Consider the following 23,206-nt stretch of genomic DNA (forward strand, 5'->3'; position numbering starts at 1 on the left):
TCCATCGCTCATATTGCTCCAACTCAAAGTTGAAGGGAGATGGTTCATCAGAACAAAACCAGAGTATCCCAGCTGGGAGGAGCCCTGGACGCTGAGCAGGCACTTAAATACAGCCAGAAGAGGGATCCCTGGGTGGTACAGCAGTTTGGTGCCTGCCTTTGGCCCAGGGCGCAATCCTGGAGACCCGGGATCGAATCCCACGTCAGGCTCCCGGTGCATGGAGCCTGCTTCTCTCTCTGCCTCTCTCTCTCTGTAACTATCATAAATAAAAAAAAAAAAAAAAAAAAAAAAAAAAACGGCCAGAAGAGATCATGGATGTCTTTTGGCCCAACCGACCCTCTGGACAGGACCCTGTTGGAGGCCTGCTTGGAAACTGTTTCTGCCAGCCTCAGCCTTGGTGCTGGTCCCCTGCCATGGCCAGTCGCCATTTGTGCTTGATTCTTGACAGGCAGGTTGCATGTGAATATCATCACCACAAATCAAGACTTACTCAGCTTCCAGCAAAGCAAAGAGCCCAACCCAGATCTTCCCAGTGAGTCAGGCCCAGCCTGGGCAAAGGAGGGGTATCCAGGAGAGGTGTTCTCACTAGGGACCATTCCAGCTAGGATTGGAAACCCCATTATATGGATGGGGAGGCTGAGGTGCAAGAGAAACAGGGATCTGGCACCCAGGCCTCCCCCTCAGCAACCTCGCCTCCAACTGCTTTCCTCTGGCTCCTCCCAAGGGGTACAAGCTGGCTTCCAAAGGGTTAAGTACAGAGCTCACAAGCTGATTTCTGTGGGCTCACTCTAGCCCACAGGTGTGTTTTGTTTGGCTTATACAGGGTTTACAAATATTTGGTAGTCAATATGTTTAAACTGGGAGGTTTCACATGAAAGCCCAGATTTCTGGCTGTTTTTGTAAAAAGGAAATCTCTGGCAGGATGGGACCACATTCCTGACTGTCAGGCTTGCCTGAAGCCGAGTTCAGCTTCCATCCAGCCAACCTTACGCAGATGCAGACAGGACACTTTTTATCTGAGCCAAAGGACTCTTATCTGAGTGGCTGTAGGCAGGAGTTTGTGACCTCGGGATTAACAGAATCTTGGAGAAGGTGTGGTGAAGGGTCTTCAGGTGGGCCCCTTCTTGCCTTCTCATCTCTTTATACCCTTCATCGGATGCAAGCCAAGCCCTGTGGAGAGCCCTGGGGCTCCTCATTGCCCATAAATTACCCTCATATGATTGATCGCCTTCATTTTCCTCACTGAATCCTCTCATTACCCTTCAAAAGGCAGGGCCTGAACCAGAGAGAAAGCCTCACAGCCCAGCCTGGTGGGGTGATGCGACCTGCCCAAGGTCAGAGCACTCAGGTGAGGCTGGCCTCTCAGGGCGGAGCTCCTGATGCACCTGTCACAGGTCCAGAGCCCAGGCCGCAGCTCTGGAAAGCTGATTCACACTCACATGCTCACAGGAGGTTGACTCACACAGAGGAGGCTGTGTAGCCAGGCCCATTTGGGTGGACTCCCAGCTCTGCCACTTACAAATTACATGACATCGGGCGAGTCTTGCTTTAGTCTCTTTATCTATCAAATGACGGAAATTCAAAACAATTACACTACAGTAAAAAGTGTATCAAATACTTGTTGCGGGGGGGGGGGAGCGTTGTGTCACATGCTTGAAAACTATGAATAAGACTGATGTTGCTATAGGACAGTTCTTAACCGGGAGGCAATTTTGCATGGGGTGGGGGGCATCTAGCAATGTTTGGATACAGTTCTGATTGTTACCACTGGATGAGATATGCTACTGGCATCTACTGTGTACAGGTCAGGATGCTGCTAAACACCCTATAACACATAGGCCAGCCCTCCACAAGGAATGATCCAGTCCAAAAAAATCACCATGTTGAGGTTGAGAAACTCTCCTATCGCAGGACCCAGACATTTATTTTTTTAAAGGATTTTATTTATTTATTCATGAGAGACACACACAGAAAGGCAGAATCATAGGCAGAGGGAGAAGCAGGTTCCATGCAGGGAGCCCAATGTGGGACTCGATCCTGGGACTCCAGAATCACACCCCAAGCCCAAGGCAGACGCTCAGCTGCTGAGCTACTGAGGCGTCCCAGGACCCAGACATTTAAACATGCTATTGCAGTAGGGTGTGGTAAACCGGTGAGAAAGGAAGCACACGGTGTGACCCAAGAAGACTCCCTGGAGGAAGTGACGTCCAAGCTGGATGTGAAGGATGAATAGAAGTTTGGAAAGTGGAGCTCAGCGGTTTAGTGCCACCTTTGGCCCAGGGTGTGATCCTGGGGACCCAGGATCAAGTCCCATGTCAGGCTCCCTGCATGGAGCCTGCTTCTCCCTCTGCCTGTGTCTCTGCCTCTCTCTCTCTCTCTCTCTCTCTCTCTCTCTCTGTGTCTCATGGAAAAATAAATAAAATCTTTAAAAATAAATAAATAATGAATAAATAAATAATATTTATGAAAGAGAGTGCACCCATGTGAGCACGGGGAGAGGAAGCCAAGCAGAATTCCCACTGAGTGTGGAGCCTGCTGCAAGGGGCTCCATCCCAGGACCCTGAGATTGTGACCTGAGCCAAAATCAAGAGCCAGATGTTTAACTGACTGAGCCACCCAGGCACCCTGAGCCTGACATTTTTAAGGAAGTAAACCTTTTTTTCTTGCAGTTTTATGGAGATCTAATCAACCGATGAGGAAGTAAACTTTCACTGTGGCTGAATGAAGATGGGAGGTAGCATCTGACCATGAAAGGCCCTATGGGTCACATTCAGAAGCTTCTCCATTGTCCTGAGAGGATCCTCAGAAGCAAATCTAACCAGGCCACTCCCTGTCCTATCTTTTCAGTGACTTCCCTTAACTCCCAGGGCCTGGAGGCAGGGAGGCTGGCAAGGAGGCTGTGGTGGGCAATCCAGATGAGAGAAAGGGAGATACATCTGAGGGATAGTGAGAGCCTTAACAGCTGGAGGATATGGGATGCCTGGGTGGCTCAGCAGTTGAACATCGGCTTTTGGCTCAGGGCATGATCCCAGAGTCCTGGGATAGAGTCCCACATGGGGCTTCCTGCATGGAGCCTGCTTTTCCCTCTGCCTATGTCTGTCTCTGTCTCTCATGAATAAATGAAATCTTAAAAAAACAAACAAACAAACAAACAAACACTGGAGGATACAGGGATGAGGCAGTGGGAAGCAACAAGTATGTCACCTGGCCTTCCAGTTTGGGCAATCGGGGTGTGTGGCAGGGGTGCCACTGTCAGAGCCAGGAACAAGGTGGATGAGGCTACAGAAACCATGTGGCTCCCAGTGAGGGTATCAGCTGGAAAACAAGCAAGTACATATGGACATGAGTTAGGGAGCCAGTGTGGAGAGCTATCGGGGTACACAGTGGTGGAGAGCCTCCCCTGGCACATGGGGGGCAGGGAAGGGCCTCTTGAGGAAGTGATAACCAGGCTGCACCCCAAGGCGCCACCCACCAGTTTGCCAGGGAAGAGGTGGGGTGCAGAAGACGATGGCCCAAATTTGACAGAGAACCAGTACATTCCAGCATAGCCTCTATACCTCTGTCACCAGACAGGCCATTTTGAGAGCCATCTCCTCCTTTGTAGATATCCACGCTGAGTTTAGCTCATCCTCTTCTAATGACAAGAGTGGTTTGTCCCTGCCTGTTCCCCTCAGCCACCAGCTTGCCACCCTGACCAGTTGTCTGGAATTCCCCTCCCACAGGTCAGGAAGCCTCTTCCAGGGAGATTTCCAAGTGGGTCTGCACAGATGGGCCCTTCCAGGGCACAGGGCCCTTTCTAATGGGCAAAGATTTCCCAAGTAGGAGCCAAAGCAGTCTTCATTCTGCCGAGGTTTTCTGCTTTCTATTATCTGGACTCAAAGCTACAAGAAATGGAAAAGCAGGTTCAAGAGGTTCTGTTTCAAAACTAGGGGAGCTTCCTTCCCTCCTGATTGGCAGAATGCAGGAATGGGGAGGAGATTCTGTCTTTCATGGGTCAGGAGTCCTGACTCTAATTTATAACAATAAAAGCAGCAAGTTAGCTTGATTGCAGCCATGGCCTCCATCAGGTCCTCTCCTCCCCCATTTGCCAGGGCCATCACCTCCAAAAAGAGGTGGAATCTCTTCCTGGATCCCCTTGAATCTGGGCTGGCTGGTGACTGCCTACCAAGAGAATGTGACAAAGTGATGCTGGGCCAGATTGAAGCCTAATCTTTTTTTTTTTTTTTTTTTTTAAGATTTTATTTATTTATTCATGAAAGACACAGAGAGAGAGGCAGAGACCTAGGCAGAGGGAGAAACAGCTCCATGCAGGGAGCCCAATGTGGGACTTGATCCCAGGACTCCAGGATTATGCCCTGAGCCAAAGGCAGACGCTTAACCGCTGAGCCACCCAGGTGTCCCTGAAGTCTAATCTTTAATGGGACAGGCAGCTTTGGCTTCCTGTGCTGGGAACCCCAGCCACCATGCTGTGAGGGAGTCCAAGCAGCCACATGGAGAATTACCCATGGAGAGGAAAACTGGGGTGTCCCCCTCCCCAACTCCTGGCCTTGGTCCAGTTCCCAGCCCACATCCAGCAACAGTTTGCAAGGTATGTGAGTAGGCCATCTTGGAAGTGGACCCCCCATGCCCAGGAGAGTGCTCCAGCTGACACAGAAACAGAGACAAGCTGTTTCCTCTGAGCCTTCTTCATACTGCAAGATCACAAATGATTGTCATTTAAGCTCAAACCCCTTTTGACAAAGCTCCTATTGTGATCTCAAGAGAAGACTCACTAGTTACCCCTTTGGAGTATCAAGACACTGTAATAATGATGACAGTGGCCAGTGTTTATTGAGCATGTCATATCGTAGGTACAGGCCAAGTGTTACAGACCCGACTAATCTCATGAAATGAGTTAATACATACAGTGCTGCACATGGTTAATGCTCAATAAATGGCATCTCTCTCCACTGATTAATACCTTATGACACCCCTAGCAAGTAGGGACTATTACTCAGCAGCCCCATTTTTTTTTTTAAAGATTTTATTTATTTATTCATGAGAAACAGAGAGAGACAGAGACATAGGCAGAGAGAGAAGCAGGCTGCCCACAAGGAGCCTGATGTGGGACTTGATCCCAGGGTCCAGGATCACGCCCTGAGCCAAAGACCAGGTCAACCTCTGAGCCACCCAGAATTCTCACCTTCAAAATGGTTTAAAATGTAAAAAGCTTCATTGCCTGAAGCAGTAAGCTTCAGTGGCTTGGAGGATTTTATGTAAAATCCCACATTGCAGGAAGGACTCCAAAAAGTCTCTCCAGTGTAACTGACATTTCTCCAGTAGCACCGAGACATGAGTTCAGTTCTGTTAAGCCACCCTTTTCCCTTAATAGGAATGTCCAAAGCCTGTATAGAGTTGGAGAGGTCACTGTGTTTCCCTTTCAAGTGTCAAGGGTAGTAATACCAGGTGCCTCCTGGGCTTCCACATTTGACCTAGAAACTCCCCAAGGCCAGGCTCAAATTGTCTCTAGGTGATTTCACATCTGACTGGTAGCGAGGCCAGCATGGTTTTGTTTTTTTGTTTTTTGTTTTGTTAATAATAAATTTATTTTTTTATTGGTGTTCAATTTGCCAACATACAGAATAACACCCAGTGCTCATCCCATCAAGCGCCCCCCTCAGTGCCCGTCAACCAGTCACCCCCACCCTCCGCCCTCCTCCCCTTCCACCACCCCTAGTTCGTTTCCCAGAGTTAGGAGTCTTCCATGTTCTGTCTCCCTGATATTTCCCACTTATTTTTTCTCCTTTCCCCTTTATTCCCTTTCACTATTCTTTATATTCCCCAAACGAATGAGACCATACAATGTTTGTCCTTCTCCGATTGACTTATTTCACTCAGCATAATACCCTCCAGTTCCATCCATATCAAAGCAAATGGTGGGTATTTGTCATTTCTAATGGCTGAGGAATATTCCATTGTATACATAAACCACATCTTCTTTATCCATTCATCTTTCAATGGACACCGAGGCTCCTTCCACAGTTTGGCTATTGTGGAGGCCAGCATTGTTTAAAGCATGGGCCACCCCAGAGAATAAGGTAGCTGTGTGATTTTTGGCAAATAGCTTAACCTCTCTGATCCTTGATATCCTCATCTGCAAAGTGAGAACAGTATTATTACCTAATTTATGGGGCTGTTGCAAGGAGTAAATAAGGTAATGCTTTCAAGGCCTAGACAGAGCAAAGGCTTGATAATTCTGTTTTTATTGTTACTAAGTATGGGAGAGAGTGATAACTATGCCCAGGAAGGGTATGCTTGGGTGGCTCAGCAGTTGAGCATCTGTCTTTGGCTCAGGGTGTGATCCCAGAGTCCCGGGATCGAGTCTCATATTGGGTTCCCTGAATGGATCCTTCTTCTCCCTCTACCTGTGTCTCTGCCTTTCTCTCTGTCTCTCATTAATAGATAAAATCTTAAAAACAAACAAACAAACAAACAAACAAAAACTATGTTCAGGAAGGTTGGGATCCCTCCAATCTCCAGAATGAAGGCCAATTTTAAGTGAGAATCTTTGCTTGGCAGGACTTATCAACAGCAACTCCAGAGAATCAGCCCTCTATGGGGCATGAATCTGTGATTCCATGATTCTAGCCGAGTTTAAGTCTTTCTAGCCTCTAAGCCAAAATTTGTAACTTTCAGGAAATACCAGAATTACCCAGAGAGCTTGCTTACAAAGCAGATTCTTAGAGCTCTCCCTCCAGGAGTCTCTTCTAGGTTTTAGGGGGGTCAGGTTTGAGGTACGTTTATCAGACAGCCCAGGTAATTCTCATCTAGAGTTTGGAACATTGCTCTCAGCAAGGGATAGGCAGGCTTTTCTGTAAAGGGCCAGAGTAAATACCTTTGGTTTTGTGGGCCAGAGGTCTCTGCCACAGTTACTCAACTCTGCTACTGTAGCACAAAAACAGCCACAGACTTTAAGTAAATGAATGGGGGTGACTGTGTTCCAATAAGACTTTATTTACAAAGACAGGTGGTGGGCCAGATTTGACCTGGGGGCCATCGTGTGCCAGTCCCTTCTCTCTGCCAGCCCCTATCTCTTCTATATATAATCAATAAAGACACAGATATGTGTAAAAAAAGTGATATATTTTTAATTTAAAATTATGACCTGGAAAGGAACAGTCAGTTTAAGTGATCCAGGCCTCCTCTTTATACCAATTGGAACAGATGCAATATTGGCTCAGATTGCCAACCCCAAAGAAAAACTAAACCAAGTGGCAAAGCCTCAGGAAAGCCTCATAGATTCCCTGCCAGGGCCATCCGGCTCCATGGAGGCTGTAGCTTTCTGGCTCCACTGAGCTTCCTTCTGTCACCCACCCCCCTCCCCAGTCTGATTCCTCTCCATTGCTCAGTAGTTGGCGCCACACCTGCCCTCTAGAGAGGCTGGTGTTCCGCAGTCACCTCCCAACTGTCTTTGGGGGCATCTTCCTGTGATTGCAACAGTGAAGTGAGCATTCTAAGCATAAGTTGCCCAGAAGGGCAACACCTTCATTGTTTAGCTGAGATCTGGAGCCTTGAGGTGTTACCACTGGTCCCATGTAGCCAAGGCATCGGCAGCAAAATGGCAATCCTGGAGAATGATTGGGGAAGATGTAAGGGTCTCAGTGATCAAGGGCAATTCTGGAAATGAACCAAGCAAGTGCCATCTCGGTAAACTCCCCACAAAAGGGGCAAGAGCATCAAGATGGGACACGGAACACTACCTCCTTTGGTGCTCCGAGGTCAGTCTGCTCTTTCCCGAGCACGAAAGTAAAGATCCCACTTCTTGGGTCAGCTTTGGCTCTCCCCCTCAAATGATCAGGCCTTTAGATTCACCTTGGCAGCCAGTTGGGGTCTCGCAAGAACACAAGGTGCTGAATAATGTGAGAGGGAATCTAGGGCCTGATGCCCTTTCCCCCTACACGCATACTTTTCTTTTTCTTTCTCCCCCCACACTGAGTTTCAGAATCATGCAGCCAGTAAGGACAGGATGGAGGCTGTGGCCAGAGCTGCCTGCCCCTTCCAAGGAGGGATAAGTGTATAGAATAAATACAACTGGCTTGAAGCAAGCTTCTGGAAGAAGCCAATTGGTCACCTCAGAACCACTGCAGGGGAGCAATGAATTTCCACATTGGTCCGTTCTCTCTCAAATTTACTGCACCTAAAGCCGGAATCTTGCCCTGAGTCAAAAAGCTGTCAGGACCAACCACGGAAGGGCTGCCTGAGGATGCAGGGAAGACTGGCTGGTGGCCAGGCTGTCCCCAGCACACCTAGCACTCCTGAGCCCCATGGACTGCATCCTGGGTGTAATGCAGAGGCAGCCTGGGGGCATAACAGGGGTCCCTGCTACGCCCGGAGTGGGGTGGGGTGTGGAGAGAGCACAGATTGACTAAAGTCCCCTGAGAATGGAGGCACAGTGGGAAGGAGAACAGGGTGGAGCTTCCTCCTCAGGCCCAGTCACTCTGCCTCCCAAGGGAGGAAGAAGATAGATATTGTGCCCATGCCAGCACCACTGACATTATCTCATTCAAAAGGATGACACTGCGGGGTGGGGCAGCATTTCAGCACAGACCCTCCGGGCACCCCCCCCACCCCAAGCTATGAGAAGGCCACCAGTGAGAACCTCCCCTCCCATTGTGTCCTTTTACAAGCCCTGGCTCGACACCACGTGTTGTATCACCAGTACCCAAACCCCACCTAACCAATCTGCAAGCTCTCAGCAAGGCAGCTCAAATGGTAGGGGTAAGGCAGTTCAGCTCCCAGGAGCACAAGTTCTGCTCAGTCTCCCTCACTTCTGAGAAACAGTGGATTCCTAACAGTCTGTCAAAGAGAGAGCTGGCCATGTGACCAGCCCTAGCCTAAGGCCAGTCATGGAACCCACTTACAAGACCACAGTGGTGTCATCCAATCATAGCAGAAAGCTGGCGCAATCCCTGCCCTCATTGGATGATATTGTCGGGCTGCCCATTCTGGGCCACCTGTCCAGGCTCAGAGGCAGGCGTGGGGTTGGGCGTGTTGCTCTGCAGGTAGCGCCGGAAATCTTTGATCATGGGTCGGAGGACCTGGATGAGGACGCTCAGCGCTGCCTGGGTGCCCTCCATGGCCTGGGCCTGGCGCTCCTGGGCACAGGCCTGCACCTCCTGGGAGCGGCGGATCATCTGTAGCAGGTCATTCTGCTGCTCCAGGTGCTGGGCGATCTCCTTCACATGCAGATTGGTGACCCGCTGCTCCTGGATCAGCTTGGCTGAGTTGAGGGCTATGCGGCTCTTGAGTGCTTGGGGTTTGACTGAGGTGTCGGCGTGCTGGGCCATCATCTCTACGGGGGCCTCGGCTGGCAAGGGTGGAGGGGCCTCTGCCGTGCAGTACTCCACCACTCCCTCCTCGAGTGTGTGATAGGTGGTCTCCGTGGGGACTGTGGGGAAGAAACACCAAAGGCAATGGCAGGTCACCTTCTGGAAGGAATGAAGCTGGCCAAATGGGGTTGGCAGGAGGCCATTAATCCCTATTCAGGGGAATTCAGGTCTCCTCTGGCTTTAGAGCTCTTCTCATATAAGTCTGGAGTCTAAAGCATTTAGAATCTACTTGGTAACCAAAGGGCCAGTACCAGATCTGGCGAAAGCAAAGCTAATGACAATACTAGCAAAAAATTTAGGGCACCCACTATGTGCTCGGTACTGTGCTAAGCCCTTCGCACTTGTTAGCTCAATGAATCCTCACAAGACACCAAGAGGCAGGTACTGTCATGTTCATCTTGGGAGACGAGGCAACAGACTCAAAAACATGGAGTGACTTGCCTAAGGTCACACAGTTTATTCAGCAGGTCCAGGAAATAAACCCAGGTCTCCCTAACACCAGAGTCCAACTTGCGGGTAACCACTTCACTGGTATGCCTCCAGCTAACAAAGGCAGGGCCACAGGCTCCCTGCAGGGCTGGCACACAGTAGCCAGCTTGGATGGGACTCTACCTGAACTGTTGGTAACCACACTAGTCCTCCTACCTCCCTCCTTCTTTTACAGCCAAGCAGAAAAGGAGGTGGGAGCGGGACAGCAGTTGCTTAAGTGCCCAATAAATGCCTCCCACCTACTCCATCACCTTGTCCTTCTAGTTCTAGAATAGCAACTGACTTAGACCAGTGTTTGATCCTCTTTCCCACCTTGATATCCTTAGGAAACATGACTGCATGGGGATGGTACTCACACATACACCCAATTCCCCCAAACCCCACTGAGAATCACCGGCTGATACAGGTCACAGCCCAGCACAAACTAGCAGTTAACAGTTACTGGTACAAACCCTTATCTGAACTAAGAAGTCCAACAAAACCACTGTCATTCATAACTGAGAACCTTTGAAAGGAATTCTGGGTGGGCTGTTTGGGCCTCCTGGCTTGTGGGAAAGGACAACTTTCTCTACCCTACCATGCCAACATCAGCTGTGAGTCCCCACCCCCACAGGAAGCCCCTTCCTCTTCTGAGTCCTTAGGTTCTCCTGACCGACAGTACAGTTGTTCATGGGTGTGTCTTATCTGTCCTACTAGAATACAGTTTGGCCTGTATTTTAAACACCAGGGTAATCCTGGTGCCAAGCACAGGGTCTGACGTGGAAGGAATAAGATCTAGTGTTTGAGGACTGAAGGAACGAATAGATTAACACTAGGAATCGTGAGTTTTCTGGGCAGTGCCTGATGAATGCTCCCCGCATTGGAAACCCAGAATGTCTTTGTCCAGAATCGATGTCTCACTTGGGTATTATCATTCCCGTCTATCTATTCATTTGACAGATATGTCCTGACTGCCACTAAGGGCCAGGACCTGTGATGGGGGGGGGAGGGGGGAGGATCCAGACATGGTCTCTGTCTTCAAGGATCACAGAGTTCAGTCAGTCATGGACAGGAATGGTGGCAAAACGGTTGAGAGCAATCCAGCTCCTCAGAAGTCCAGACTGCGTGCTGAGGAAGTCCCAAAGAGTACAGGATCACTTCTGTCTGGGGAGCTCTTGGAAGGCCTCATGGTCTTCAGAGTCTCCCATCTGACCTTTGACCCTTGGCAGCCAACCTTCCCCAGGCTGCCCCAGCTCTTGGCTGGCCCTTCCCATTTATGCACGACAGACTGGGTGGGAGAGGTCACTCACTCTGTGTCAGGGTGACCGTGGCTGCAGCTGCAGTGGCTGTGGGTCCGAGGGCCACGGGGTGGATCTCTGTGGTACTGGGCAAGCTGATGATGGTGGCCTCACCCAGCAGGTTGCAGATGCGCTGTTGCATGGGGGTGAGCAGGACGGGGGCTACAGCTGGGCCACCGCTGCCACTGCCACCACCTGTCCCAGGCCCACCGGCTCCATCCTCCTCAGTGGGCCCTGGGGCCTCGCCACCCTCCACCGCTGCCCGGACCTGGGCCACCTTGCGACGGACCTCGGTCTTGAGGTCAGACCACTTCTTCTTGACCTCAGGCAACTCCCTGCGGCAGGTGGCCACAGCGTTGACCCTTCTCAAGATGCCATGCCAGGCCGCACTCTTGGCAGCCAGAGGGACCCCGGCGTTGAAGTGGTTCACCAGCAGGTGTTTCTTTAGTTCCAGCTCCTCCACGATGATCTCAACCTCTCGCTCAGAGAAGTTCATCTTCCTCTTCTTGGCTGGGACAGCCATGGCCTCTCCCCACCCCCCCTTTTTAAAGAAATTATAATCCCCTCAACTGCCCCAATTCCCCTTCCCTTCTTCCCCAGCCTGGCCCCTCACACACCCCCCCCTACAGGGGAGAGGCCGGGCTTGCCCAAGGCCAAGCACCAGGCCTTTGGTAACCCCCTTCGCTACGCAAAGTGCGTAGGGCCCAGCCCCGACCGGCCCGGCCGCTGCCAGCCAGCTGCGTAATGGCTTCCTGAATCTGCCTCTTCCGCCGGGGTGTGCGGAGATCCGCCCACTTCCCCTCTTCCCGCCTCCCAGAGCGTCTTCAGGGGAACCCGCCCTCCTGATTGGTTGGGGCTCAGACGTCACGCCGATCACTGGTTCCTTTGATCTGTCGCTCAACTGGAGAGCACGCCTACTTACCAAATTGGCCTGGTCATTGGCCTAAACGTGTGTCTGTCGCTACAGAGCGCTCCGCCCACCTGCCTTTACTCACTTCCATTGGAAAATCGTTCTGTCCCTCAATCGTCAGCATTACGACTATTACGCCGTTAAATTCAGCTGTTTTATTGGTGGTTTAGGGAGTTAGAGTGCCAAAACCCGGCCTCCTAGTGCTTTCGGCCTCGAACCACTGGCCAATTAATTTTAATCCTACTCACGGGGGCAAATTCTGCTTCGTAGCCGCAGCTCCCAGTTGGTCCTCACACAAATCCTATTTCCCACCGGAGACTACGATGTCTCCTCAGGATTCCTTAGCCTAAGCAGCGTTCTCGATGGAAATTGGACACGGGGCCTTCCGCCTGCCAATCACAGAACTTCTGCCTATCGCGGCGTGATTTGCTCTCTCTAGCCCAGCTCAGCCAATCCCTGCCTCCTTCAGTTTGAATCGACCGCAGGCTGAGCAGGGATCGCCCCGCCTCCTCCCCTGATCCAGGCAGTCGGCGGCGTGGCCTGTCCTCGGGAAGGCCCCGCCCCGCCGGGGGGCGGCCCGGGCCTGTGATTGGCCGGTGGCGCGCTTGGGGGCGTGGCCAGCGAGGCGGCGGGCGGTGCGCGGCGGGGCGGGGCGGGGCCGGGCTCCCGGAAGCGGCCCCTCCCGCCTGCTTGCCGGCTTCTCTCAACCCGCGCTCCTGTCTGGGGACTCCCGCGTGTCTTCCGCGTTCTCCCCGCCGGCCAGCCTCCCCCGCCCCGCGCCGGGCGCCCCTGCCTCGCGCCCGATGGTGAGCAGTGTGTTGTGCCGCTGCGTGGCTTCCCCGCCGCCGGACGCCGCCGCCGCCGCCTCCTCGTCGTCCGCCTCGTCTCCGGCGTCCGTGGACCCGTGCGGCGGCGCCGTCTGCGGGGGCCCGGACCACCAGCTGCGCCTGTGGAGCCTCTTCCAGACTCTCGACGTCAACCGCGACGGCGGCCTGTGTGTCAACGACTTGGCCGTGGGGCTGCGGCGCCTGGGACTGCACCGCACGGAGGGCGAGCTCCGGGTAGGCGGCGCGCTCAGTCGGCGCGGGCTGGGAGGGGTCCCTTCGCGCCCCAGCTCCTCCGGCGGTCGGGGTGACAGGTCTGAGCGGTCCGGCTTCTTGAGCAGCACCGTGGAGCGTGGCGGCGGGGCTGGTGGACGGCCTCTTGGGCTGGGTGGGACGCGCCGTGTGTGTGCTCGTGGGAGTGGAGCTCCTTTTTGAGCTCTGTGGGCGCTTGGACTAGGGGGAAAGGCCCTCTGTAGGCACAGGTGGGCCCTCTGGGGCTGTCTGGTGGGCGGATAGCCCTTTTTGCTCGGCCTTCTCTCCAAGTAGGAGGCCAGGTCTCGGCGGTCGCCTTTTGTCACCTCCTGACCTCCAAGCTAAGCTTGATGCCCTCCCCTCCGCTGCATTGACTATTTCATCCATCCTCCGGCGGCCCCCCCCCCTCCCCTCTCGATTCTTTGCCAGCCTCGGGCCCTGATCTGGTTCCTCTTAGAAGCATGTGGGAGTAGAAAAAATGGGAACTGGGGTTTCAGGCAGATCTGTGAGGAGGTTGGTGAAGACTCAACACTTGACAGTTCTCATGGTTTAGGTTCATCCTCATTTGACATGGTTATCCGGAAGATGGAATGGTGATCTCGAGGGGAAGGAGGAAAATTCTTCCTAAAAGTGAAAGCGTTGCACACCGAGAAGGGGATACTTTTACTCCTATTCTGGAACGGGCTTTGGCTAAGAGGAATGGGAGGACCAAGAATGGCCATCTAGGCCTGCCAGAAAAGTGCTGTTCTTTCTTCAGAAGAACCTCAAGCAGAGGCTTGTCACTTCCCCTTCTCTCTCTCCTGGTATTTCCCACCCTGGCTTGGTAGCTGCAGATACTCTTCCCAAGTATTTCATTTATTATGACTTAATCTGATTTCCAACGTGGGATAGAACTTCCGAGTACTTTACCTGGTAACCTGTTTCTCTTTTCGTTTGTTTGGTCCATTTGTACATACAACAATTAGAGAATCTCTTATAGCCAAGTATGAAAAAAATCTGATAAAACACCAGTGACTTTAAACCCATTTGTTGGTCAGGTGGGTATATCTAAGGTGTTTTTAACTTCTGGCTACAGGGTATTGGATCAACATCTAAAGTATTTAACCTGGGTGCCTGGGTGGCATAGTTGGTTAAGCGTCTGTCTTTGGCTCAGGTCATGATCCTCAAGGATCTGAGATTGAGCCTGCTGAGTCGGGAGCCTGCTTATCCTTCTCTCTCTGCCCCCCACTTGTGCTTGCTCTCTCTCCGGTGTTCTGTCTCTTAAGTAAATAAAATCTTAAAAAAAAAAAAAATTAACCTACTTAGGATCAGCCTAGAAGACCGAGAGTAAAACTATGCAAGATAGAATTTTTGGCCAAGTCTAAGAGGCTTGGAGACAAGTTTGAGATTTTTATTTTCCCTCCATTTTTATACAATGAGCTAGATTTTTTAAATATTTTATTTAGTCAGTTGAGAAAGCACAAACGGGGAAGAATCCTCTGGAGAAGCAGATTCCCTTCTGAGCCCGGAGCAATGCAGGGCTTGTCCCAGGACTGGAGATCACAACCTGAGCCTAAAGGCAGACTCTTAGCTATCTGAGCCACCCTGGCGCCCCTAGATATTTTTCCATGCATATCTGATGAATAAGTTGCCTGGAAAGATGGGATGGCTAAACTCAGGGTCTATGCTTTAGGAGTTTGGTGAAGTGTGAGCCTAGGTGAACCTTTCTGCTTTTGTGAACCTACCCAGGCACATTGAGGGCATCTGGCTTTATTCAATATTTGTACGTACTTTGTGCCTCAACTGTGATTCATGATACATCTGATATTAATGTTAATCCCTTTTTTTGGCCAGTAAATCTGTAAGGGAAATAAGGAGGGAGTGATCATTTTGATTTCCAGTGTTAAAACTTTAATTAACTAAAAGGAGCTTTTCCCCTTGGGGTCACATTGGCTGAAATCTTTGACTAATCTCAGTTGTGTGATGTGAAACAATTCTTTATCATTCTTTTTTTTTTTTTTAAGATTTCTTATGTATTTATTCATAGAGATGCAGAGAGAGAGAGAGGCAGAGACACAGGCAGAGGGAGAAACAGGCTCCATGTAGAGAGCCTGACGTGGGACTCATCCAGGGTCTCCAGGATCATGCCCTGGGCTGCAGGCGGCAGCTAAACTTCTGTGCCACCGGGGCTGCCCCTTCTTTATCATTCTTTTGGTGTGTGGATTTAGTATGGACTCTATTTCTACAACTTTTTTGGGTTTTATATAAGTAAAATTAGTGTACAGCTTGAGAGAAATTGGGAATGATCTATTTTATTCATTTATATACAAGTTAGTCCTGTGGCAAATGGTTGAAGTATTAGAGAACCTGACTTTTTGTCAATAACTGGGCCACAGGAAGACACCCTCTCTCACGAACCCCCCCCCACTTCCTGTTGAAATTCTATCAGTATTAGCTACATACAGAAAAAACAGTGCTGTAGTTTTGCAGAACTAACAAAACCAAAAGAGAATGTGGGGGGCCTTCGGTTTGAAATGGGTCATCTGCTGTGGGAATAGGCATTGAAAAACACAACATCACGCTTTGGTAGCTGCATCATGAGACCCAGAGGACCAGTCCTAGATGTTAGGGTTTGCGCAGGAATCCCCTGTGAGTGCTTATCAGTGTGTGGTGTGAACCCAGGCCAACCCAGGCCTTGTGACCACATAAAGCCTCTGGCTAGCCTACAATGGGTCAAGTCAAGTTTTCTTTAGACATGAACCAGCAGTTTGGGTCACCTGCCTTTATTTCAGAAGAAATTGGGACGGTTGAGGAAAAATGACTTAAAATGGATGTGGGCAGAGAAACTCATGGCAGCCGGCCGGGGCATGTTAACCAGAAGCCCGTCCTAGGACCGAAGAGGGGCAGAGCTTATTAAAGAAAGAAAAGAGATGACGACACCGGTAGTGACTCTGGGAGTTGAAGCTTCAGCTGGAGCTAATTATAGATTGCCTATTTAAGGCAGTTTCATGTGACCAAACGCAATCTTTGTTTTAAAACAAAATTTAAAACCTAGGGTAGAACCCAGGGAGCCAATTACAGAAAGAATGCAAGCTGTGTGACATGTAAACAGTTGTCCCCTTAGCTGCGGCTCTTGGGCCCTTACCAGACTGGTGTTTAATGCAGGTGAAGCTTCTAGAAGATGGTCGAGTTCAGAGACTTGCACATGTGCCATTGAGTTGGAACTCCACCATAACTATGAGAAGGCAGCAAGGCAGTGTTTTCACCCCATTTTACAGAGGTCTGGAAAGACAGTGAAACAACCTCAAAACTCATTTGGCCTCCTAGGAATTACACCAGAGAAGCAACTGAACTGTCTTCTGATTCCTGCTCCACTCCTCCATAACTATACCAGTTGTTTCTGAGGGACACACAGAGAGTTCCAACTCAGGCTTTGGAAAGAACTTTGAGAAAGATCCAGTTAGACCCACATCTGTTATTCCCAAAATAGATTTCAAGATTGTCTGGAGATTATCAAAGAATGAGAATCCGCCCTGCCCTAATTCTCTCCTTGACCTGAGCAGTGTACGGGAGGCAATCTCTGTTGACTTAAAATGAATGAATAGAAGATATCAGGTGGTACTGCTTAATCAGACAGTGCTGTTGAACTCTATACTTTTTAAATGATTGGCCATTTGTGGGGAAGGTATTTACCTAAATAGCCAGACTCAGGTAAGATCATCTGCAAAATAAAGAGCCTTTTTATTTAAAAAAAAGGATAGACAACACTTTGTAAAATATAATGGCCCACTTGAAAAAGAAAAATGCTATTCCACAGATTAAATTCATATATTAAACTAATTAATTGTGTTTTGTTGTGAAATTGGTTCCTAGTTTGAAGTAATTATCAAGTCAACTAGAAGGCTTTTTAAAATTAATTGATATTTGCGGAGCACCTGGTGGCTCAATGGTTGAGCATCTGCCTTTGGCTCAGCTCATGATCCCTGGGTCCTGGGATCGAGTCCTGCATCGGGTTCCCTGCGAGGAGCCTGCTTTTCCCTCTGCCTATGTCTGTGTCTCTCTTGAATGAATAAATAAATAAAATCTTAAAAAATAAAATAAATTAATTGATATTTGGAAAGGTACAATCAGGTACCCCAATCCTAAAACCAAATGATAGTTGGGAATATACCAGAGTGGGCCTCATCTGGAGCTTCAGCTGAATGAATTCCTTTGATGCTCGAAGAGTCATTAATTGTTGAAGCCTCACAGAGACCACCAGGGATTGAGAGAAACAAAAACTTTTGCTACTATTCATTTCCAGTCCTACTGAGCACACCTCCAGGATGAATCTAATGAACAAAACTGTATAGGACCAGTCTCATTAAACTAAGGCCGGGCAGACTTTTCATGTATAGCCATTTCTTATATGAATTTGGCAGAATCAAAGAATTTATTTATTTATTTATTTATTTATTTATTTTTTATTTTTTTTAAAGATTTATTTATTTATTCAGAGAGAGAGAGAGAGAGAAGCAGAGACATAGGCAGAGGGGGAAGCAGGCTCCATGCAGGCAGCCCGACGTGGGACTCTATCCAGGGTCCCCAGGATCACGCCCTGGGCTGCAGGTGGCGCTAAACCGCTGTGCCACCAGAACTGCCCAGAATCAAAGAATTTAGTCTTGAAAGGGTCACTGGTCACCATAGGCCAGCTTCACACCTAGTGTGGGGAGCTTTCATGTCAGACAGTCTGCTTATATCCGTAGATGCTACCCAAGTGATCCAAAGGCTCTCTAAGTATCTGAAAACAGCTGTCTATAAAATAATTTCTGCTGCTGCCCAAAACAGGGTTCATCATGCATTGCTCACATGATATGCTGTCCATACCTTTTGGGGTCCCTCATCTGAGGCAGGATATGCTAGGAGGACAGTCTTCCCTTGGAAATATGCTAAGTCAAAGAAGCCAGTCACAAAGAGCATGTATTACACGACCCATTTATATGGAAGTCCAGAATAGGAAAAGCTAAAGAGACAAAGTAGACTAGTGGTTGCCTAAACCTGGGAGGGGAGAGGTAGAGATAAGGTGATAACTAAAGGGTTAGGGGTTCTTTGGAGGTGAGAAGATGTTCTACACTGGACTATGGTGATGATCGCACAGATCTGTGAAAAACCATCGAATTGTATAAAGGGGTGATTTGTAGGGTGCGTGGGGTTTTATCTCAGTAAAACTGTTTTCAGAAACCCAGTACAGGGGCACCTGGTTAGCTCAGTTGGAAGAGCATGTGACTCTTGATCTTGGGCTCATAAGTTTGAGCCCCACACTGGATATAGAGATTACTTAAATAAACTTAAAAACAACAACAGCAATGACAATAAAAGATCCTGTACCCAGTACAGGATCTGTGGTATAAATCTGGATTCAAATACTATTTCTGCTGCTTGCCAGCCATGTGACCTTGAGCATGTTACTCAACCTCTCCACACCTCAGTCTCCTTATTAGAAACATGGCATTATGAATACCTGCTTCGTAAGGTGGTTGTGAGATTAAATTAGACAAAGTATGTAAAGAGCCTGGCACAGCGTCTTGACATCTAGGTATTTGGCACAAAGTGGCTTTTTGGCACACAGAGTCTTTGAAAATGAGATGCCCAGAATTGGTTTTTCCCAGGTGGCTTAGGTGAAGAAGGAAGAACATCTGGTGGATGGACCTCAGTAATAAAGTTTGTGTAGCACCCGGGTGGTGCGGTCTGGGAGGGCCAGCAGTTTGGGAGGACAGGTGTGGGCTGTGGAAAGTTTGGGCCCTACAGACATTAGGAAGATAGAAACAAACCCTGCTAGCAGGAAATCTCTAAAAAGTTACCGAAGGGGTAGAGTCAATCTACACTGAAGGATGTCTTTGGCTCAGGGCACCTGGGCGGCTCAGATGGTTAATTGTCCAGACTCTTGATTTTAGCTCAAGTCGTGATCCTCAGGGTCCTGAGATCCAGCCCCCAGGTGGGCTCTGTGCTCCAGCGAGGAGTCCACTTGTTCCTCTCCCTCTGCACCTCCCCTCATTCTCTTTCTTTCTCTCTAAAACAAATAAATAAAATCTTAATTAAAAAAAAAAAAAAAAAGGATGTCTTTGGCCCAAATGTTTCCCTGGACAGAACTGGGTGCTTTTGGGCTCTCACAAGCCTGTTGCCTATTTTCATGAACCATGGATGGCCTTTTCTCAGATTGGAAGTTTACTTGGAAGTTGTGAAAATGGAAGCTTCAAGTGGAGCTGACTTCAAACCTTCAGAGATGAGCTCACCAGCCTTGTTATTTTGCAGAAGCGGGACTGGGGGCATAGAAGTCAGGCTGGTTGGAGGCAAAGGCAGTAGCAGAGCCCAGGATTCTGACTGCCGTTTAGTTCAGCAAACCCTGCCTCCTTGCTTCTACAGCTGCAGATACTTCACCAGCCCCGAAGACTTTGCAACTTTTATTTTCACAGTTTATGACAGTGACCAACCATGTAAAAGACCAGCTCAGCATTGCAGGACCCCGATGGTGCTCAGGAAGCAGTGACTAAAATGATATGGTATGGTCTTCCTAAATACGGAATAGAAAAGACTCAACACAATACCTAAAGAAAACCAAACAAGAAGTTTGGTGCACCTTTCTTTAAATAAATGAATAACAAAGGTAGAGCCCAAGGAGCTTCTTATCTGCTTTACACTGTGGGCCAGGAAGCTTGAAAGGGAGGTGAGTCATGACTCATTTTCTAGGGCCAAAGGGGAAACGAGATGGTGGCTGTCCCTGTTCCTGGTATTGCTCTGTGAAGTCTTTCAGGCTGTTCTGGTCAACCCCTGGCCTTGTACCTTCTCTCCAACCCTCCCCCCTTGGCTGGAGTCTGCCGTGACTCTTCTTACCAAAACACAAAACCACCTATATTGTGTGGGAAAACTCAAAAACCATTGAAAGCCAGTGGTGAATAGGAGGGGCCGGCAGAGGAGGGTTTAGAATGAGCACAAGCTGTGAAATCTTGGCCCTAGGCGTGACACAACTAAATAGTCGGTTAAAACCAGCCAGCCACAGCACCCACCTCATTCATCTGTTGCCCCCCCACCTCCTTCATGCGCAAAATGCTTGTCGCTTTTGGTTATTACTGCAAGCTGAGTCTGAATCCATATGATGTTAGAATGCAAAAGTTTTCCAAGGTTTGTCCAGTTCAGTCTCCCCACTTGGCAGCCCAGAGAGGCTAAAACGACTTGTCCAGGGACCTGCAGACTCACTAGGGGGAGTAAGGTAAGGTCCCTGGAGCACCCCTTAGCAATGCATTTGTGGATACGGCTATTCTTTTTTTCATCACATCAGGGGTGTATTCTTTTGCTAGAGTCTTTTCTAAAAGATTAAAATCTGTATAAGAAGTAAAGATGGCATCTAATAAATCTATAGCTAAAAAGATAGAAACCATGATGCTTACACGGAATTCTCAAGTCTGCCCTTCGCACCCCAACGGGATCTCTGGTGCGTGTTTGCTGAAGGCAGTGGTTGGGTGGGTTTCACACTCTTTCCCTGGCTGTTCCCTGCAGTCCGCTCAGTACAGAACAAGCAGCTGGGGAAAATGATTTTTTGCACTGTTCATTTGATCTCAGTTTTAGACTGTAATCCTGAAATCAGTTTTCTTTTTTTTTTTTTTTAAAGATTTTATTTATTTACTCATGAGACACATAGAGAGAGAGAGTGAGTCAGAGACATAGGCTGAGGGAGAAGCAGGCTCTGTGTGGAAGCCCGATGTGGGACTTGATCCCAGACCCCGGGATCACGCCCTGAGCTAAAGGCTCAACCACTGAGCCACCCAGGTGCCCCTTGAGATCAACACTTAGTGTTGCTTTAATAATAAATCTGCTGGTTTGCCTTTTTGAGGTGGAGAAGGGAAAGTGTGAATAAGGGTAAGTTGGCTGCAGAATTAGGATCAATGTATGACAGTGGGTGTGGCTCCCACTGAGCCAATTTTGGATTGGTTGAGAAATTTCTGATCATTTTAACTGATGGAGTTTTTTTTTTTTTTTTAAGATTTTATTTATTTATTCATAGAGACAGAGAGAGAGAGAGGCAGAGACACAAGCAGAGGGAGAAGTAGGCATCACACAGAGAGCCTGACGTGGGACTCGATCCAGGGTCTCCAGGATCACACCCTGGGCTGCAGGCGGTGCTAAACTGCTGCACCACCGGGGCTGCCCTGATGGAGTTTTTACCTGCTGGCCTCAATACCTCATTCTCCCCTCCCCCTTAACATTTGGCACACATCTGATTTGAAGGAGAATCCTGCTCTTCTAAGAGCACACACACAAAATCATGCATGTTTCTACATGGCGTAGTGCCTAACTTACGTGTCACATCTCAAAATTCTACACATCCCAATTCTAAATTGGGTTAATTTTATATGTCCCTAACTTTCTTTTAGAGAAAAGGAAAAGACATCTTAGTAGGCATTGACCTTGAACCTTGGTGGGGACTGGCTGTTCACCAGGAGTTGACAGAAGCCCTCCCAAGAGTTTTCTCCAAAGTGCACTTCTCTTTCCCACAGTCAAAGGAGTTTCCTTCAGGGACTTTTTGCCAAAGCTAGATTTTTTTTAGTTCTGTTTCCTAAAATGGAAATAAACTAGGGGATTTCACCTTCTTCATTGCAGAATCGTCATCTTCGATGCCTTGGTTTCATTGGTGCCAACTGGTGTGCCTCGCTTTGTCTCCTTGCCTCCATATAACCTACTTGGCCAAGCCAGACCTCATTTCAAAGCAAATCAGTGTGGCTTTCTGTCAAAGTCTGGCTTAATTTTTCAGTTAAAAAAAAAAAAAAGTGTTGGGGCGCTTGGGTGGCTTCGTGGGCTAAGCATCCAACTCTTGGTTTCAGCTTTGATCTTTTTTTTTTTTTTAAGATTTTATTTAGGGGGATCCCTGGGTGGCACAGCGGTTTGGCGCCTGCCTTTGGCCCAGGGCGCGATCCTGGAGACCCGGGATCGAATCCCACATCAGGCTCCCGGTGCATGGAGCCTGCTTCTCCCTCTGCCTGTGTCTCTGCCTCTCTCTCTGTCTATGTCTATCATAAATAAATAAATCTTAAAAAAAAAAAATGCAAATGGGAAGTTTAAAAAAAAAGATTTATTCATTCATCATTTTTTAAAGATTTTATTTATTCATTCATGTATTCATTCATTCATTCATTCATTTATTTATTCATTCAGAGAGAGAGAGAGGCAGAGACACAGGCAGAGGGAGAAGCAGGCTCCATGCAGGGAGCCCGACGTGGGACTTGATCCCTGGTCTCCAGGATCACACCCTGGGCTGCAGGCGGCGCTAAACTGCTGCACCACCGGGGCTGCCCTTGGTTTCAGCTTTGGCTCAGGTCATGATCTCAGGGCTGTGGGATTGAGTCCTGCATTGGGCTCTGTCCTCAGCTTGGAATCCACTTGAGGTTCCCTTTCTCTCTCAATCTCATAAATAAATAAAATCTAAAAAAAAGTGTTAATAGTCTTCCCTCTGACTACAGCTCTTCTGAATGGTAATAATTCTCAGATAGGTCATAGGTAGTTAAACTGGTAGACATGAGACATGAAACATTGCCTTGGAGTCAGTCATGGGAAATCTCTCTGCCGTGTTATGAGACTCCTCAGGAATCTCCAGTTTTCCTTTTGTTGGCTGCTCCAGGGCTTTTGCACCCCGGGCAATTCCTCAGGAGAATTTGGAATGGGCTCCTGCTGGGCAGCCATTCCATTAGAGTCTTGTTTTATCCAGCAAGTCTGTTTCCTGGCTTCTTGCGAGAGTGGGTAACTTCTGGTGGTTAGCCTTGTTAACCAGGTTCTGTTGATGCATACAAGCAACAGCTACTGGAGGGTTACACTTGCCAGCCTGGTGTCTGGCTACCGGCGGCCTCTTATACCCGAGGAAGTAGAATTATATTATAGGAATTGCTTGTAACCCAAAAGAAGTTTAATGGTTCTCCAGAAAACCACTGGTTTCAGTGATGATGTGATATAAGAAAAAGAGAGGTACTGCATTAACCCACAAGGGAATCAAAGATAAAAAAGAAGGTGCTTCAAAATAACAATATTGACAAAGTATGAGCAAGTTTTCACTGATCTGGGTCTTCAGTGCAGATTTTAAGA

General features: G+C 48.8%; 2 protein-coding genes across 4 annotated transcripts in view; one reads left to right on the top strand and one right to left on the bottom strand.

Annotated features, from left to right (window-relative positions):
• Positions 1-7,103: 7,103 nt before the first annotated feature.
• Positions 7,104-12,039, bottom strand: NAIF1 (nuclear apoptosis inducing factor 1). Its single transcript, XM_072778098.1, has 2 exons — positions 11,147-12,039; positions 7,104-9,427 (listed from the first exon to the last, which is right to left on the bottom strand). Exons 1-2 carry the CDS (start codon positions 11,655-11,657, stop codon positions 8,955-8,957), a joined length of 984 nt encoding a protein of 327 aa, XP_072634199.1. The 5' UTR covers positions 11,658-12,039; the 3' UTR covers positions 7,104-8,954.
• Positions 12,040-12,769: 730 nt separating this feature from the next.
• SLC25A25 (solute carrier family 25 member 25) overlaps positions 12,770-23,206 on the top strand; it is a 35,987-nt gene continuing 25,550 nt past the window's right edge. For 2 of the 3 annotated variants that reach the window (XM_072778083.1, XM_072778084.1), the window contains exon 1: positions 12,770-13,105. In XM_072778083.1, coding sequence (XP_072634184.1) covers positions 12,848-13,105 — 258 coding nt within the window. In that variant the 5' untranslated portion in view covers positions 12,770-12,847. The remainder of the gene's footprint in view (positions 13,106-23,206) is intronic. The other variant, XM_072778093.1, reaches the window with a different exon arrangement.

The sequence above is a fragment of the Canis lupus genome, chromosome 16 (genome assembly GCF_048164855.1).
Source record: "Canis lupus baileyi chromosome 16, mCanLup2.hap1, whole genome shotgun sequence".
NCBI lineage: Eukaryota > Metazoa > Chordata > Mammalia > Carnivora > Canidae > Canis > Canis lupus.

Bases quoted from the DNA above. Each gene is read 5' to 3' on its own strand.
- NAIF1 (XM_072778098.1), bottom strand. From the start codon at position 11,657: ATGGCTGTCCCAGCCAAGAAGAGGAAGATGAACTTCTCTGAGCGAGAG. The intron at 9,428-11,146 runs GTGAGTGACCTC...TCTTCCCCACAG, and splicing joins CACGGTCACCCTGACACAGA to TCCCCACGGAGACCACCTAT.